The 13827-nt window shown below is 43.5% G+C and overlaps 1 protein-coding gene across 4 annotated transcripts in view; it reads left to right on the forward strand.

The window, feature by feature from the left end:
• FLNB (filamin B) overlaps window positions 1-13827 on the forward strand; it is a 166966-nt gene that overhangs the window by 67603 nt on the left and 85536 nt on the right. For all 4 annotated transcript variants that reach the window (XM_032290262.1, XM_032290263.1, XM_032290260.1 and 1 more), the window contains exons 2-4: window positions 1927-2175; window positions 3701-3798; window positions 6415-6562. In XM_032290262.1, coding sequence (XP_032146153.1) covers window positions 1927-2175; window positions 3701-3798; window positions 6415-6562 — 495 coding nt within the window. The remainder of the gene's footprint in view (window positions 1-1926; window positions 2176-3700; window positions 3799-6414; window positions 6563-13827) is intronic.

Below are 13827 nucleotides of genomic sequence, written 5' to 3' on the forward strand. Positions count from 1 at the left end.
GGGTAACAAGAGCGAAACTCTGTTACCCAGGCTGGAGTGCAATGGCGCGATCTCGGCTCACCGCAACCTCCGCCTCCCGGGTTCAGGCAATTCTCCTGCCCCAGCCTCCTGAGTCGCTGGGATTACAGGCACGCGCCACCATGCCCAGCTAATTTTTTTTTTTGTATTTTTAGTAGAGACGGGGTTTCACCATGTTGACCAGGATGGTCTCGATCTCTTGACCTCGTGATCCACCCGCCTCGGCCTCCCACAGTGCTGGGATTACAGGCTTGAGCCACCGCACCCGGCCGCCAAAAGATTTAGGTACAGATAGAATTGACACATTGCGGAAACTATACCAAGAGTTTAAGAGGAGGAGTACGAGATGGTGCTGATGTTTGTAGTTTGGAGTCCTGGTAGAATGGGAGCTGGCTACAGAGTATCTTTGGTGAAGAAGAAGTATAGGGAAATGGAGAGAGAGAGAAAGTTGCTGGGGTTGGGGAGATGGATAGCTGAAGAGAAGGCAAAAGCAGGGGAAGTGGAAACAAACAGCAATCAGACTCCTGGAAGGTGCTGGCCAGCCACATGGCATGTTCTGCTAAGCAAGGGAAGGACTAGAAAGGGGCCATGATTTTGGCTGGTCACTTATCCTCCTCACAGCAGAGATTTGCCCAATTGCATTAGTGTCATGGCTTCCTCTTCTGGATGACTGATGTGTCAGAATAGCAAACATGAAAATGACTGATAACACCCAGCATTGGTGAGATTTGCACGGATAACTAACCGGCTTCTTAAATCTATAGATAGGAATGTAAACAGAAACAAACTTTTTATAGGGAAAAGATGTCTGGGACATAATAATGAAAAGAAAAAAAATGTATACCAATTGAATAATACAAATTCAGGCAGCAAACACATGTAGGTACACACATACAAAGCGCACATGCACACGCGCACATGTGCACACGCACACGCACAATCTGGTAGACTGTATACTACCAGGTTAGCAGGTTGTTGCCTCTGGGATGCAGTCACTGGTTTTTATTGTCCATATTTGTGAAATGATTTCTTTCAGTTTTTGAGGCAGGATCTCACTCGGTTGCCCAGGCTGGAGTGCAGTGGCATAATCTTGGCTCTCTGCAACTTTCGCTCCCTGGGTGTAAGCGATCTTCAACCTCAGCCTCCTGAGTAGCTGGGACTACAGGAGTGAGCCACCATGCCCAGCTAATTTTTTTTTTTTTTTTTTTTTTTTGTAGAGAGGTAGTTTCTGCATGTTGGCCAGGCTAGTCTTGAACTCCTGAGTTCAAAGCAATCCTCCTGCCTTGGCCACTCAAAAGTGCCGGGATTACAGGAGTGAGCCACTGCACTGGGCCATTATTATGGAAAATTTTACGCATACACAAAAGTAGAGACAGTGGTGTCGTATGCGCTCATGAATCTATGATCCAGTGATACCTGTTAACGGCATTTTGGAATCATATTTCATCAGTTCTTGTCCTCAAGTGTTTTGCAGCAAATTTCAGCATTACATCCTTTACTCATTGTGGTTCTCTAATAGGTAAAGACTCCATTTACATTTTTTTTTTTGAGATGAAATCTTGCTCTGTTGCCCAGGCTGAAGTGCAGTGTTGTGATCTCAGCTCACCACAACCTCCACCTCCCCCGGTTCAAGCAATTCTCCTGCCTCAGCCTCCCAAGTAGGTAGGACTACAGGCATGTGCTACCATGCCCGGCTAAATTTTGTATTTAGTAGAGACGGGGTTTCACTATGTTGGCCAGGCTGGTCTCAAATCCCTGACCTCATGATCCACCTGCCTCAGCCTCCCAAAGTGCTGGGATTACAGTCGTGAGCCACTGCACCTGGACTTCCATTTACATTTTTATAAGGTATATAATTTACACTTGTGTAACCCAAAGGAATGACCAAGCCTGTGACTCTCTCCCCAGATAGCAAAGCCATTGTGGATGGGAACCTGAAGCTCATCTTGGGTCTGGTGTGGACGTTGATCCTCCACTACTCCATCTCCATGCCTGTGTGGGAGGATGAAGGGGATGATGATGCCAAGAAGCAGACGCCAAAGCAGAGGCTGCTGGGGTGGATTCAGAACAAGATCCCCTACTTGCCTATCACCAACTTTAACCAGAACTGGCAAGACGGCAAAGCTCTGGGAGCCCTCGTTGACAGCTGTGCTCCAGGTAAGTGCCCAGGGCTGCCTAAACCATCTGTCTAGGATGGGGGCATGTGGGTCCCAAACATTCTGGTTTTCAATGGGAATACTATTTTTGCTTTGATTGGCGTATTTCTCCTAGGAATGCTATCTTTGCTTTGATTGGTTTATTTCTCCTGGGAATGCTATCTTTGCTTTCATTGGTGTATTTCTCCTGGGAATGCTGTCTTTGCTTTGTTGATCTACTTCTCCAGGTCTTAGCCCATTGTAAGATGGCTAAGGGAACTGAAACTGGCTCTGTTGACCCTTCCAAGGGCAGATCTTCTAGGTATATACATAGGCATGGTTGAGCATTGAGTTGAGTCTTTTATCCAAATTCCAATGAAGGAATTGGTGCTTAGAGGCAAGACTTGGGTTTAGCTTCCAGACTGCAAAATCCTGTGTCTTCCCACATTGGTGCTTAGTTTCTCGCTAGCTTTAGAGAAACATTTGGTCATATTAGGTGGCTTGGCATGAAAGTCTAAAAGCTTCCATGGAGTGGAAAGTACCCATCTTTATTAACCACTGGTTTGACTATATATGGCATTCTCCACCCTTTTCTTTCTGCATTGCTGTGAAATGGCACTTGGTCAGGATCCAGCTGGAGCCTTTTCCACCCTTGATGGCTGCTCATTTTTTAGTGGTTGAGTGTGTATGAAGGTTGTAATTATCCTCACTGGAGGGTTTAGGTTGATGGGTAGAGTTTGCTGGTATATACTCAGTAGAAAGACCAGAGACAGTGTTTACACACACCCCCTAAAGTTGATTTTAATTAAAAAAAAAAAAAAAGGTATAAATCGTATTTTCCATTTACTGCGTATTCTCTATTTACTGGGCACATTAGTAGTTAGTAAGTTAGTGGTTCTTGACATACTCAAAGCAGAAGTAGCTAGTGTCCATTGAGTAGGGGGGACTGAAGGCCTCATTCTTCCTTAAGAGCCTATAAATTGGTGTCAACCAGGAAAAGCTCAAAGTGCAGCAGTAATTGATTTCCTAGTATCCTCTTCCTTACTTCCATTTAAGGACACATTTTAGGATACCTCTTTCCAACGTAAACTTGGGAGTTTTTACTCTAGTCCTTTACCTCTTTTGCGGATAATTCTAGGTTTGTGCCTTTGAGCAAGTGAATTTTTGAATCAGAAAGGAGGCTATTCTAGACTTTTTAGATACATCCAGGAATAGAGTTTAAAAAAAATTCCTCCTGCATAAAGGCACCAGGCTTTTTCCAAGCTTTCTTTATTTTCTTACACCACACCTTCAAGGAATGGATAATCCCCGTCTTCGTGCAAGAAAACAGCACCAGGAGGAGAAGTCTCAATAATGGAGGATAGTTTACACCCTGGCACACTCATACCTGTGATACTTTCCCCCTATTAAATATATGATTCGCTGAGATTGTAGAAAGAAATCGTTGTCTGAACTAAGAGAACAAATGGGGTTAGTTTAGGCACATGGTTTCCTTTAATCTCTTTGGTCAGCTAATGTTAAAAGCGTCTTCTGTGTTCTGTTAACAGGTCTGTGCCCAGACTGGGAATCCTGGGACCCACAGAAGCCTGTAGATAACGCACGAGAAGCTATGCAGCAGGCAGATGACTGGCTGGGTGTCCCACAGGTATGCACAAGCGTGCCACGTCCTGTGAGGCTGCCCCCACCCACTAGCTTGTTCTGTCACTCTGTGGATGCCTTTCTGGGTCAGGCAGGCAGTCTGACCTTCTTGGCATTGAGACTTCAAAGAGCATTGCCTGTGATATTCTGTCATCTTCCTCAGTTTACCCATAATAGTAGGTTCTCATTGACTTAGGTGCTTATAGATCTTCATGTGTTGGTTTAATGTAGATCATCCAGAAATTTTCATGTCGCTCTTTGCCACACACTGGTAAATTTCTAGTATTTCTGCTCCAGGTTTTTAAAGACTATCTTTAGACTACAAATATGGGCCCAAACTATTAGGTTGAGCCGTAAGAAATGGCTAGTATTTGACCATTTTTCAATCTACATTTTAAAAGGTAATTTTAATTCAATATCTTATGAAAAGTCACAGGACTTAAAATTTTTTTTTTTTTTTTTTTGAGGTAGAGTCTTGCTCTGTTGCCCAGGCTCGGGTGCAGTGGTGCAATTTCAGCTCACTGCAACCTCTGCCTCCCAGGTTCAAGTGATTCTCCTGCCTCAACATCCTGAATAGCTGGGATTACAGGCACGTGCCACCACACCCAGTTAATTTTTGTGTTTTTAGTAGAGACAGGGTTTCACCATGTTGGTCAGGCTGGTCTCGAACTCCTGACCTCATGCTCTACCTGCCTCAGACTCCAAAAGTGCTGGGGTTACAGGTGTGAGCCACCGCACATGGCCGACTTAAAACTTTTAAAAACATGTAAGCCAGGACAATCCACCATTAATAGAAACTGTGGAAGAATCTCTATCACCCATAATCCTATCACAGGAATATAACAAGAGGACTCGGAAATCAAATAAGACTTGGATACCATCTACAGTATTCACACTGCTGAGTTGAAGTCTGATCTTCCTAGTAGGGAGGAAAACCAGTGTTTTCTTTCCAGAAACTCTCCCTAACAGTTAGGCACCGTAAGTCCCGTGTTCAAAGGCCAGCCAGGGAAGATTGCAGGGTAGCCAGTGCCATGGCCTCGCTATAGGCCGTGCTGAAGTCTGAGTTCAGTGTATTTTGTAACTGGGACTCTTGGAGGGTAGAACAACATGCCTGTTTCTTTGGTTTGGTTTTGGAGTCATGTCTCTCCTACATGGCCCATTCATTGCTTGGCTCATCCACCCTCAGGAAGTGGTGTGGTATGTTTTTCATCTCCACTTAAACCTGAACCGTCTCCTTTAGACGTTCATGTGATGTTGGCGTGGGTGAAGTTGTTGAAGGAGCTGCCAGGAAGAAATGCCAAATCGACACGCATCCTACTTTTTATGGAATGTATTTATTGAAGGTGACTGTTCAAACCCAAGTAGCTATTTCGTTCCTGCAGGCCAATTGTCAGAATGTTTTCTGGTGCTTTTTATCACAGGGGGAAGGAAGTTGGACACATCTGTTGTTCATTGCACATGGTTAACCTGCTCATGAGACAGAGCCTCTGTTCATCGAGGAAGTGTGATTTACCTTCTTAGCACCATTACTGGAGGCAGGGAGGACTCTGCATACTGTTTAGGGCTGGGTCAGGTGACGGAACTGAAACTGAGGTAGTGGCACCTTCAGGGAAGTCACATGCCTAGAATGGCTCTAGTCTTGCTCCTAACCTGAATGTCACAGAAATTCATCCATTCCCTTTTTTTTTTTTTTTAAGATGGGGTTTCACCATGATGGCCAGGCTGGTCTTGATCTCCTGACCTCAGGTGATCCACCCACCTCAGCCTCCCAAAGTGCTAGGATTACAGGCGTGAGCCACCACAGCCTCCCAAAGTACTAGGATTACAGGCGTGAGTCTCACTCCTCTATCACTCAGGCTGGAGTGCAGTGGTGTGATCTTGGCTCACTGTAACCTCTGCTTCCTTTGTTCAAGTGATCCTCCTGCCTCATCCTCCCAAGTAGCTGGGATTATAGGCATCCACCACCATGCCGGGCTAATTTTTGTATTTTTAGTACAGACAGGGTTTCACCATGTTGGCCAGGCTGGTCTCGAACTCCTGACCTCTCCTGTCTCGGCCTCCTAAAGCGATGGGATTACAGGCATTAGCCACTGCGCCCGGCCTCCCTACTTTTTTAATGGCTCCTAATATATTGAGATACGTATCTAATATTTACATGTTGTTTCTTTTTTATTTACCTTTTTTAATTAGTAGAGGTAATATAGATACAAAAAATGAATATTTGAGCAAAGGAAAAAGCCAGTTAACCTGTGCACTTTTTTGTACCATGCTTTAATCTCGTGTATGCCTGTTTCTTCATTTTCCTGACTTGCTATAGCTTATCCTTTTATAATTTTTGGAAAGTTTGACCAGAGGAGTAACTAAACTTTTAGAGGGCGGGGAAAATAATGAACCATTGGAAATTACATGCAAAATTTTTTGGAGAGGGTTCCCCTAGCTTTCAAAGGAGTCTGCAGCTCCAAACACTGATCTTGGTGTGTTGGTTTAATGTAATTTCACTTAATTGAGAAGCCGACTCGGTTTCTTAATATTTATAGTGCTTGGTTTAAGAGGCATTTGCAAACATTTCAATGGTTGCAAAGTGATGTGTTCTGGGCGTTCATCCACCATGTCATTATTCTAGGTCATCACTCCTGAAGAAATCATTCACCCGGATGTGGACGAGCACTCGGTCATGACTTACCTGTCCCAGTTCCCGAAAGCCAAGCTCAAGCCAGGGGCTCCTCTCAAACCTAAACTCAACCCGAAAAAAGCCAGGGCCTATGGCAGAGGTGAGTGCTTGTCCTCTTGTGTTGTATTGGAGACGTGTCTTCTGGTGTTGGAGATGATTTTATGGCTTCAGGAGTGATGTTCTCAGAATCAAGAATATATGGGTGTAATCCTCAAAGATACCCCAGGCCTCCATTATAACACATTTTATGACCGTTTTATTCTGCCTTGTTTTTCTAAGGCTTTAAGAAATGCTTCTGGTTAGATGGAATGGGGCGAGTTTGCTGCTTGGTGATTTTAGTGCGGTAACCCATTGCTCCCATTTTTCAGAAGAGGAATTGGTGGAGGGCAGGGAGTCAGGGGAGCCTGGCCTTGCCCCAGATCACCACAGTCAGTGATGGGGGTGGGTCTCTGGCTGCCGATTCATTTCTCCTGCTGTTAGGCTAAGGCTGCCTCAGATTTCCAGCCGAGTGGGAGCTATTGTTAACCCCTGGCAGACACTTCCTTGCTAAGACATCCTGTTTATGACTGCGAGGCAGCTGCAGGACACCGTTTTGCTCAGAACATTATAGGGGGCAGAAGCCATTTCAAGGCATTTGATGTTGTGATTGGCACCTGACTTCAAACACACTGGAGAGTAGTTACATGACTGCAAAGTGTGGTTTCTGTTGGATATCAACGTAGCCAGATACAACTTACTGCCTTTTCTGTGGGGAGGGGAAGGAGTGCCTTTCATTTCTCATTTTTTGTAAATAAGAAAATATTGGCCGGACATGGTGGTTCATGCCTGTAATCCCAGCACTTTGGGAGGCGGAGGCAGGGGGATCACCTGAGGTCAAGAGCTGGAGACCAGCCTGGCCAACGTGGTGAAACCCCATGTCTACTAAAAATACAAAAATTAGCTGGGTGTGGTGGCAGTCACCTGTAATCCCAGCTACTCAGGAAGCTGAGGCAGGAGAATTGCTTGAACACGCGAGGCAGAGGTTGCAGTCAGCCAAGATCGTGCCATTGCACTCCAGCCTGGGCAACAGAGTATGTGAGCCTCTGTCTTGAAAAAAAAAAAAAAAAAAAAAAAAAAAAACCAGAAAGAAAGAAAATGTTATCTCAGTAGGATACTAGTTATACACACAGTATTCTGTATATCTTCTCCCAGAATTGGCAGTTGTTACCATTCTAGCTAAATAGTTTTCTCTTGTCCTTTTTGCATGTTTGCATATGTGTTCGTGTGTATGATTGCTGAATTATTTGAAAATAAGTTGCAAGCATGGTGACAGTTCTGTCCTCAATACATCACTAAGCTTCTCCTAAGAATAGGATATCCTCTTATATAACCACAATATTCATTGTCACATATAAGAAAATTAATAATAGTTTCATATAATCTAATATTCAGTTTGTGTTTGAATTTCCCTATTGTCCTGAGATTGTCTTTTATAGTAGTTGTTTTACAAACTAAGATCTGATTAAGTTTCACTTACTGTGCGTGTTTGTTATTTCTATTTAGACTCTTTTTATGCTGAATAATTTCTCTGAACTTTTTTTTTTTTAAATGACACTGACTTTCTGAATAGATGAGGGCATGTGTCTTTTAGGATGTTCCTTCCTTACATATGTTCCCTTTGAGTAAAGCCTTTTCCTGCTTGGTATCAGCTTAGTCTTTTTTTTCTGTGTGTGAGATAGAGTCTCACTCACTCGGTTGCCCATGCTGGAGTGCAGTAGCACGATCTCAGCTCACTGCAACCTCCGCCTCCTCGGTTCAAGCAATTCTCCTGCCTCAACCTCCTGAGTAGCTGGGATTACAGGCATGCATCACCATGCCCGGCTAATTTTTACATTTTTAGTAGAGATGGGGTTTCACCATGTTGGCCAGGATGGTATCCAACTCCTGGGCCTCAGGTGATCTGCCCACCTCAGCCTCCCAGTCAACTTATTCTTAAGATGACACATGGTTAGGGCAGTGGTTCTGACCACATACTGTTCTCACCTCAATGGCCAGGGCTTCTCATCTGATGTTCTGGGCAGGATTGAGACAGCAGAGAGGCCTCCTTATCATTTGAGGTTCTATTTGCAGTGGGCTGTGAGGTCTGTGACGTCATTTGTGTTATGTAGGGACTAGGGACTTTGAAGCCCTCCTCCCATTCACAGTCACTTAAGGCTGGCATGTCTTCACTTGCTTTAAAAGTGCTTTCTTTAAGGCATACCACAGGTGGTAGCTGGAATGAGGAATCTCTGACTTTAAAGATTATGCTTCCTTAATGGCAAAACAGTTGCATACAACCAAATAAATCCCTGGTCAACCAGATTGTCAAATGAACTGAATCTAATCAAGGCGTAATATATGTTTGTAATAACCTTATCACTGGCTGTCCAGCTTCCCCATTGTTAATGTGAGACAGTTTCCTTTCACGGCGCTGTTTTCTAGAAAGTGATCACTTGTTACGGTTCAGGAATGTGGCTCGTCATTGCCATTTCCTTCATCTGCCTCTTAGTAAGTGTGATGCAGTTGCGGAGGAAACACACTCTTTTTTTTTTTTTTAAAATTTATATATGTGTGCTTTCTGCATTTTTTAAATTGTGGGAAAATGTTCATAACATAAAATTCACTATTGTAACCATTTTTAAATGTACAGTGCTCTGGCATTGAGTACATTTACGTTGTTGTCCAACCATCACTGCTGTCTCCAGAAGTTTTTCAACTTCCCAAACTGAAACTCCATACTCATTAAACAATAACACCCCATTCTCCCCACCCCTCTGCTCCCGATAACCTTTATTCGACTCCCTGTCTCTATGAATTTGCCTATTCTAGGTAACTCCTAGAAGTGGAATCATATGCTATCTGTCTTTTTCCTCTGGCTTACTTCACTTGTCATATGTTTTCAGGGTTCTTCCATGTTGTTGCACGTATCAACATTTCATTTAAGGCTGAATAATATTCCTTTGTATGTATATATCACATTTTGCGTATCCATTCATCTGCTGATCGACATTGGATTGCTACAATCTTTTGGCTATTGTGAATAATGCTGCTATGAAAACACAGGGGTGCAAGTGTTGTTTGAGACCCTGCTTGCAATTCTTTTGGGGAAATACGCAGAAGTGGAATTGGTGGATCATATGGTAATCCTATTGTTTAACTTATTTTTATGGAGGAAATGGCCTCACTCTGCTTTTTAAAGTAGGAAGTAGGAAGACAAATCGGTCATTTTAGGTGACAGGGTCACAAGGCACATGAGTGGGACTGTGAGATATTATCCTTGTCATGTGGTGACATGAAAGCCAGGCCCGTTTTGCTCTTCGCTGTGTGACCACATTGCTTCATTTCTGCCACCTGACCCAAGGAAGAGAGACCATTTCATCTTCGAGTTTCTAAAAGACTTGAAAGTGTTGTTTTATTTTTTATTTCCTGGTTGGTTAATAAATGCCACTTGCCAGCCAGTTAGCATGGGTCCATCCCTTCACTGAGCCTCATCTTGCTTCTTTCCGGCGGGTTGAAAGGAGAGAGGGCTGGGGTGAGGCGCACCTCCAGCCACACACAGGTCTTCGTGGTGGGCTTCCTTGCAGGGTTAGGTATGTGAAAAGCATTCATCCATGAGCTAATCAGAAATCTTTGGAAGAATCTCGTTCTCTATGAAGCATTTACTGTAGAGTAGTCCTTCTATCTGGGTAATCAGAGGGGTCCCAGTTATCTCCTTTCATGGTCAGCAAAGCTCTGCTGGAGTTTAGAGTGGGGGTGTGGTTCAGCCTCCTAACAAACTGTGGTTAGCCACAGGTGACCAACCCAAGCCCAGACTTTGACAAGCTGCAGAGAAAGTGGTTTCTTAGGCTGCTGGACTCAGATGAAGTGGGACTTTTAGTATTTTAGGTGCATGTTTATTTACTTATTTATTTTCATTGTTGTTTTGAGATAGAGTCCCGCTCTATCTCTCAGTATGGAGTGCCGTGGTGCCATCATGGCTAACTGCAGGCTTGACCTTCTGGGCTCAAGTGATTCTCCCACCTCAGCTTCCCTAGTAGCTGGGACCACAGGTGTGCACCACCATGCCCAGCTTATTTTTAAAATATTTTAGTTTGAGACCAGCCTGACCATGTTGCCCAGGCTGGTCTCAAAACCCTGAGCTCAAGCAAATCCCCTGCCTTGGCCCCCCAAAGTGCTGGGATTACAGGCATGAGCCACCATGCTTGGCCATTAGGTACATGTTTAAATCCATTTGTTTATATCAGTTACATAACCTGACTGTTATGTAAATCTTAAGCAAAAGAAAAATATACGAAACAAAAATTGAAGCTCACTTCCCAACTGCCAATCTCATTCCTGCCTTCTAAGTCTGAGGTACTTATTTCCAGCCTTTTTTCTATGCTATGTTAGACTGTGTATCTTTTTTGCTTTGCACTTCTTACTGAGCAGGATGGGAACACTACCTTTTAAAATTTATTTCTAATTTTTTATAATTTTTACCTTTCTTTTTAGGCAGAAAGATTATCTTATTATATAACAGTCTACTGCCATTTTTTCTTAAACTAAATTATTGGCACATGAATACAAATCCAGAGTATAGTAACAAATGACCTAGTGTTTTTAACAGATTGGTAGCAAGGAAAAGGAAGCGATGGAAAGACAGCCAGAGATTAAATGAGACTTAAGAGACTTAGCAACCATTTGTAATATGTAACCTTATTTGGATCCTATTCAAACTGATGGTTAAAAAAAATCATGATAAAGCAGCAGCTCACGGTGCTGTAAGAAATTCATGAAATTTATACGAATTGAAAATTTGAACACTGAACATTTGACATTAAGGAATTATTTTTTAAAATATCTTATCGATGTTGTGGGTACTCTGCAAGTACCTTTTAAGAATACATAGTGATTGTTTATGGCTAAAAAAATCTGAGGTCTAGGATTTGTGTCAAAATAATACAGGAAGAGGGAGGAGGTGGGAGTGAAGGTGAAACAAGACCAGCTGTGAGTTGATCGTTGTTGAAGCTGGGGGATGGGTATAGGAAGTCCGCTATGCAGTTCTCTCCACATCTGTGTTAGTTTGGAATTCTTTTTTTTTTTTAAGACAGAGTGCAATGGTGGAATCTCAGCTCACTGCAACCTACGTATCCCGGGTTCAAGTAATTCTGCTGCCTTAGCCTCCCAAGTAGCTGGGATTACAGGCATGCGCTACCACACCCCCCTAAGTTTGTATTTTTAGTAGAGATGGCATTTCACCATGTTGGCCAGGCGAGTCTCAGAATCCTGACCTCAGGTGATCCACCTGCCTCAGCCTCCCAAAGTGCTGGGATGACAGGTATGAGCCACTGTACCCAACCTAGTTTGTAATTATTTGTAATAAAAAGCTTTTTAAAAAAAGTAATATTTGAACTTCTGCTCCTGGGAAGATGGAATAGAAGGACTTTTCCTAATTCTTTCTGCTAACTACAACAAAAATCCCTGGGCAATATTTATAAGGAAAACACAGGGAGACTCTGAAAAAGGATGAGGCAGACCAACCAGGGATCTTGGGACTTGAGGAATGGCGCAGTACTGAGTTCTTGGGGTTTACTTTGCCTCATACATCCCAGACTTGGAGCCAAAGAAAGAAGCTGACAACCTAAAAATACCAGTGGGCACAAACACAGAAAGTGCCAACAAAAGCTGCCCTCTCCACCCAGACCAGGAAAGGGCAGCCCAGTGAGGCAGAAAACTTCTAAACAATCACTGCTCTTCTCCAGCTCCACGCTGCAGAAAAAACCACGTAGCTCGCCACTTATACCCACAAAGGCGAATGGGGAGCCTAGCCTTGTACCACAGTCTAGCAATAAGGAAGCCACTCCCTGTGAAGGTGTCAGCAGAGGCCATGAAGGAGCAGTAATGAGGCACTCCTACTCCCTCCAGCCAGAACGTCCACCCCCATGCATTAGTAATGAGCCTCCCAATCTTGAGCATCAGTGGAGGTTAAAGGAGAAGCTAGACTTCTTCCCCCATTGTTAGTAACAAGGCGTGTACCCTTCTCTCCCCTGCCAGAGTGGTATCATAAAAAGCCAGCTACAAAAGGACATTTACAGAAGACCCAGAGTCTCATCACATGATACCCCAGATACCAGTTTCAAACAAACAAAAAAACAATGACTTGTCATACCTAGGAAGATCTCAAACTGAATGACAAAGACAGTTGATGCCAACACTGTGATGATAGAGATGTTAGAATTATATGACAAAAATTTTAAAGTGGTCATTAAAAAAGGCTTCCGTAACCAGGTGTGGTGGCTCATGCTTGTAGTCCCAGCACTTTGGGAGGCCAAGGCGGGGGAACTCCTGACAGGTGACCAGCCTGACCAACACGATGAAACCCTGTCTCTACTAAAAATACAAAAAATTAGCCAGACATGGTGGTGGGCACCTGTAATCCCAGCTACTTGGGAGGCTGATGCAGAAGAATTGCTTGAACATGGGAGGCGGAGGTTGCAATGAGCCGAGGTCACGCCATTGCACTCCAGCCTGGGCAAGAGTGCAATTTCAAAAAAAAAAAAGAGGCTTCAGTAAGCAATTAAGAACAACCATGAAACAAACAAGAAAATCAAAAATCTCAACAAAGAAATAGAATGTCCCAGCAAAATAATAAAAAATTAGGCAATATAAAGAACCAAATGGACATTTTAGAATTGGAAATTACAGTAACTGAAATAAAAACTCATTGGGTGAGTGCAATAGCAGGGTGGAAGGACAGAAAAAAGAATCCTTGAACTGGATGACAACTGGTTGTTTTGCTTTGAGATGGATTTTGCTCTTGTCACCCAGGCTGGAGTACAATCGTGCAATCTTGGCTCACTGCAACCTCTGCCTCCTGGGTCCAAGAGATTCTCCTGCCTCAGCCTCCCTAGTAACTGGGCTTATAGGTGCCCACAACTATGCCCGGCTAATTTTTGTATTTTCAATAGAGACAGGGATTCACTGCATTGGCCTGGCTGGTCTCGAACCTCTGACCTTAGGTGATCCTCTCACCTCAGCCTTCCAAAGTGCTGGGATTACAGGCACCGGCCACTGCACCCAGCCTCTATAAGCTTTTTTCTGTGTTTTAAAACTTTTAATTTCATTTTTGTACTTTTAAAACTTTTTTTAAATAAACACATACATTAGCCTAGGCTTACACAGAGTCAAGGTCATCATTATCGCTGTCTTCCACCTCCATATCCTGTCCCACTGGTAGGTCTTCAGGGGCAGTAATGTACAGAACTACTGTCTCCTGTAATAACAATGCCTTCGGGAATACTTCCTGAAGGACCTGCTTGAGGCTGCTTTACAGTTAACGTTTTTTTAAAATAGAAGATGCACAGTCTA

This window comes from Sapajus apella, unplaced genomic scaffold (assembly GCF_009761245.1).
Source record: "Sapajus apella isolate SASKATOON/1434 unplaced genomic scaffold, GSC_monkey_1.0 scaffold23, whole genome shotgun sequence".
NCBI lineage: Eukaryota > Metazoa > Chordata > Mammalia > Primates > Cebidae > Sapajus > Sapajus apella.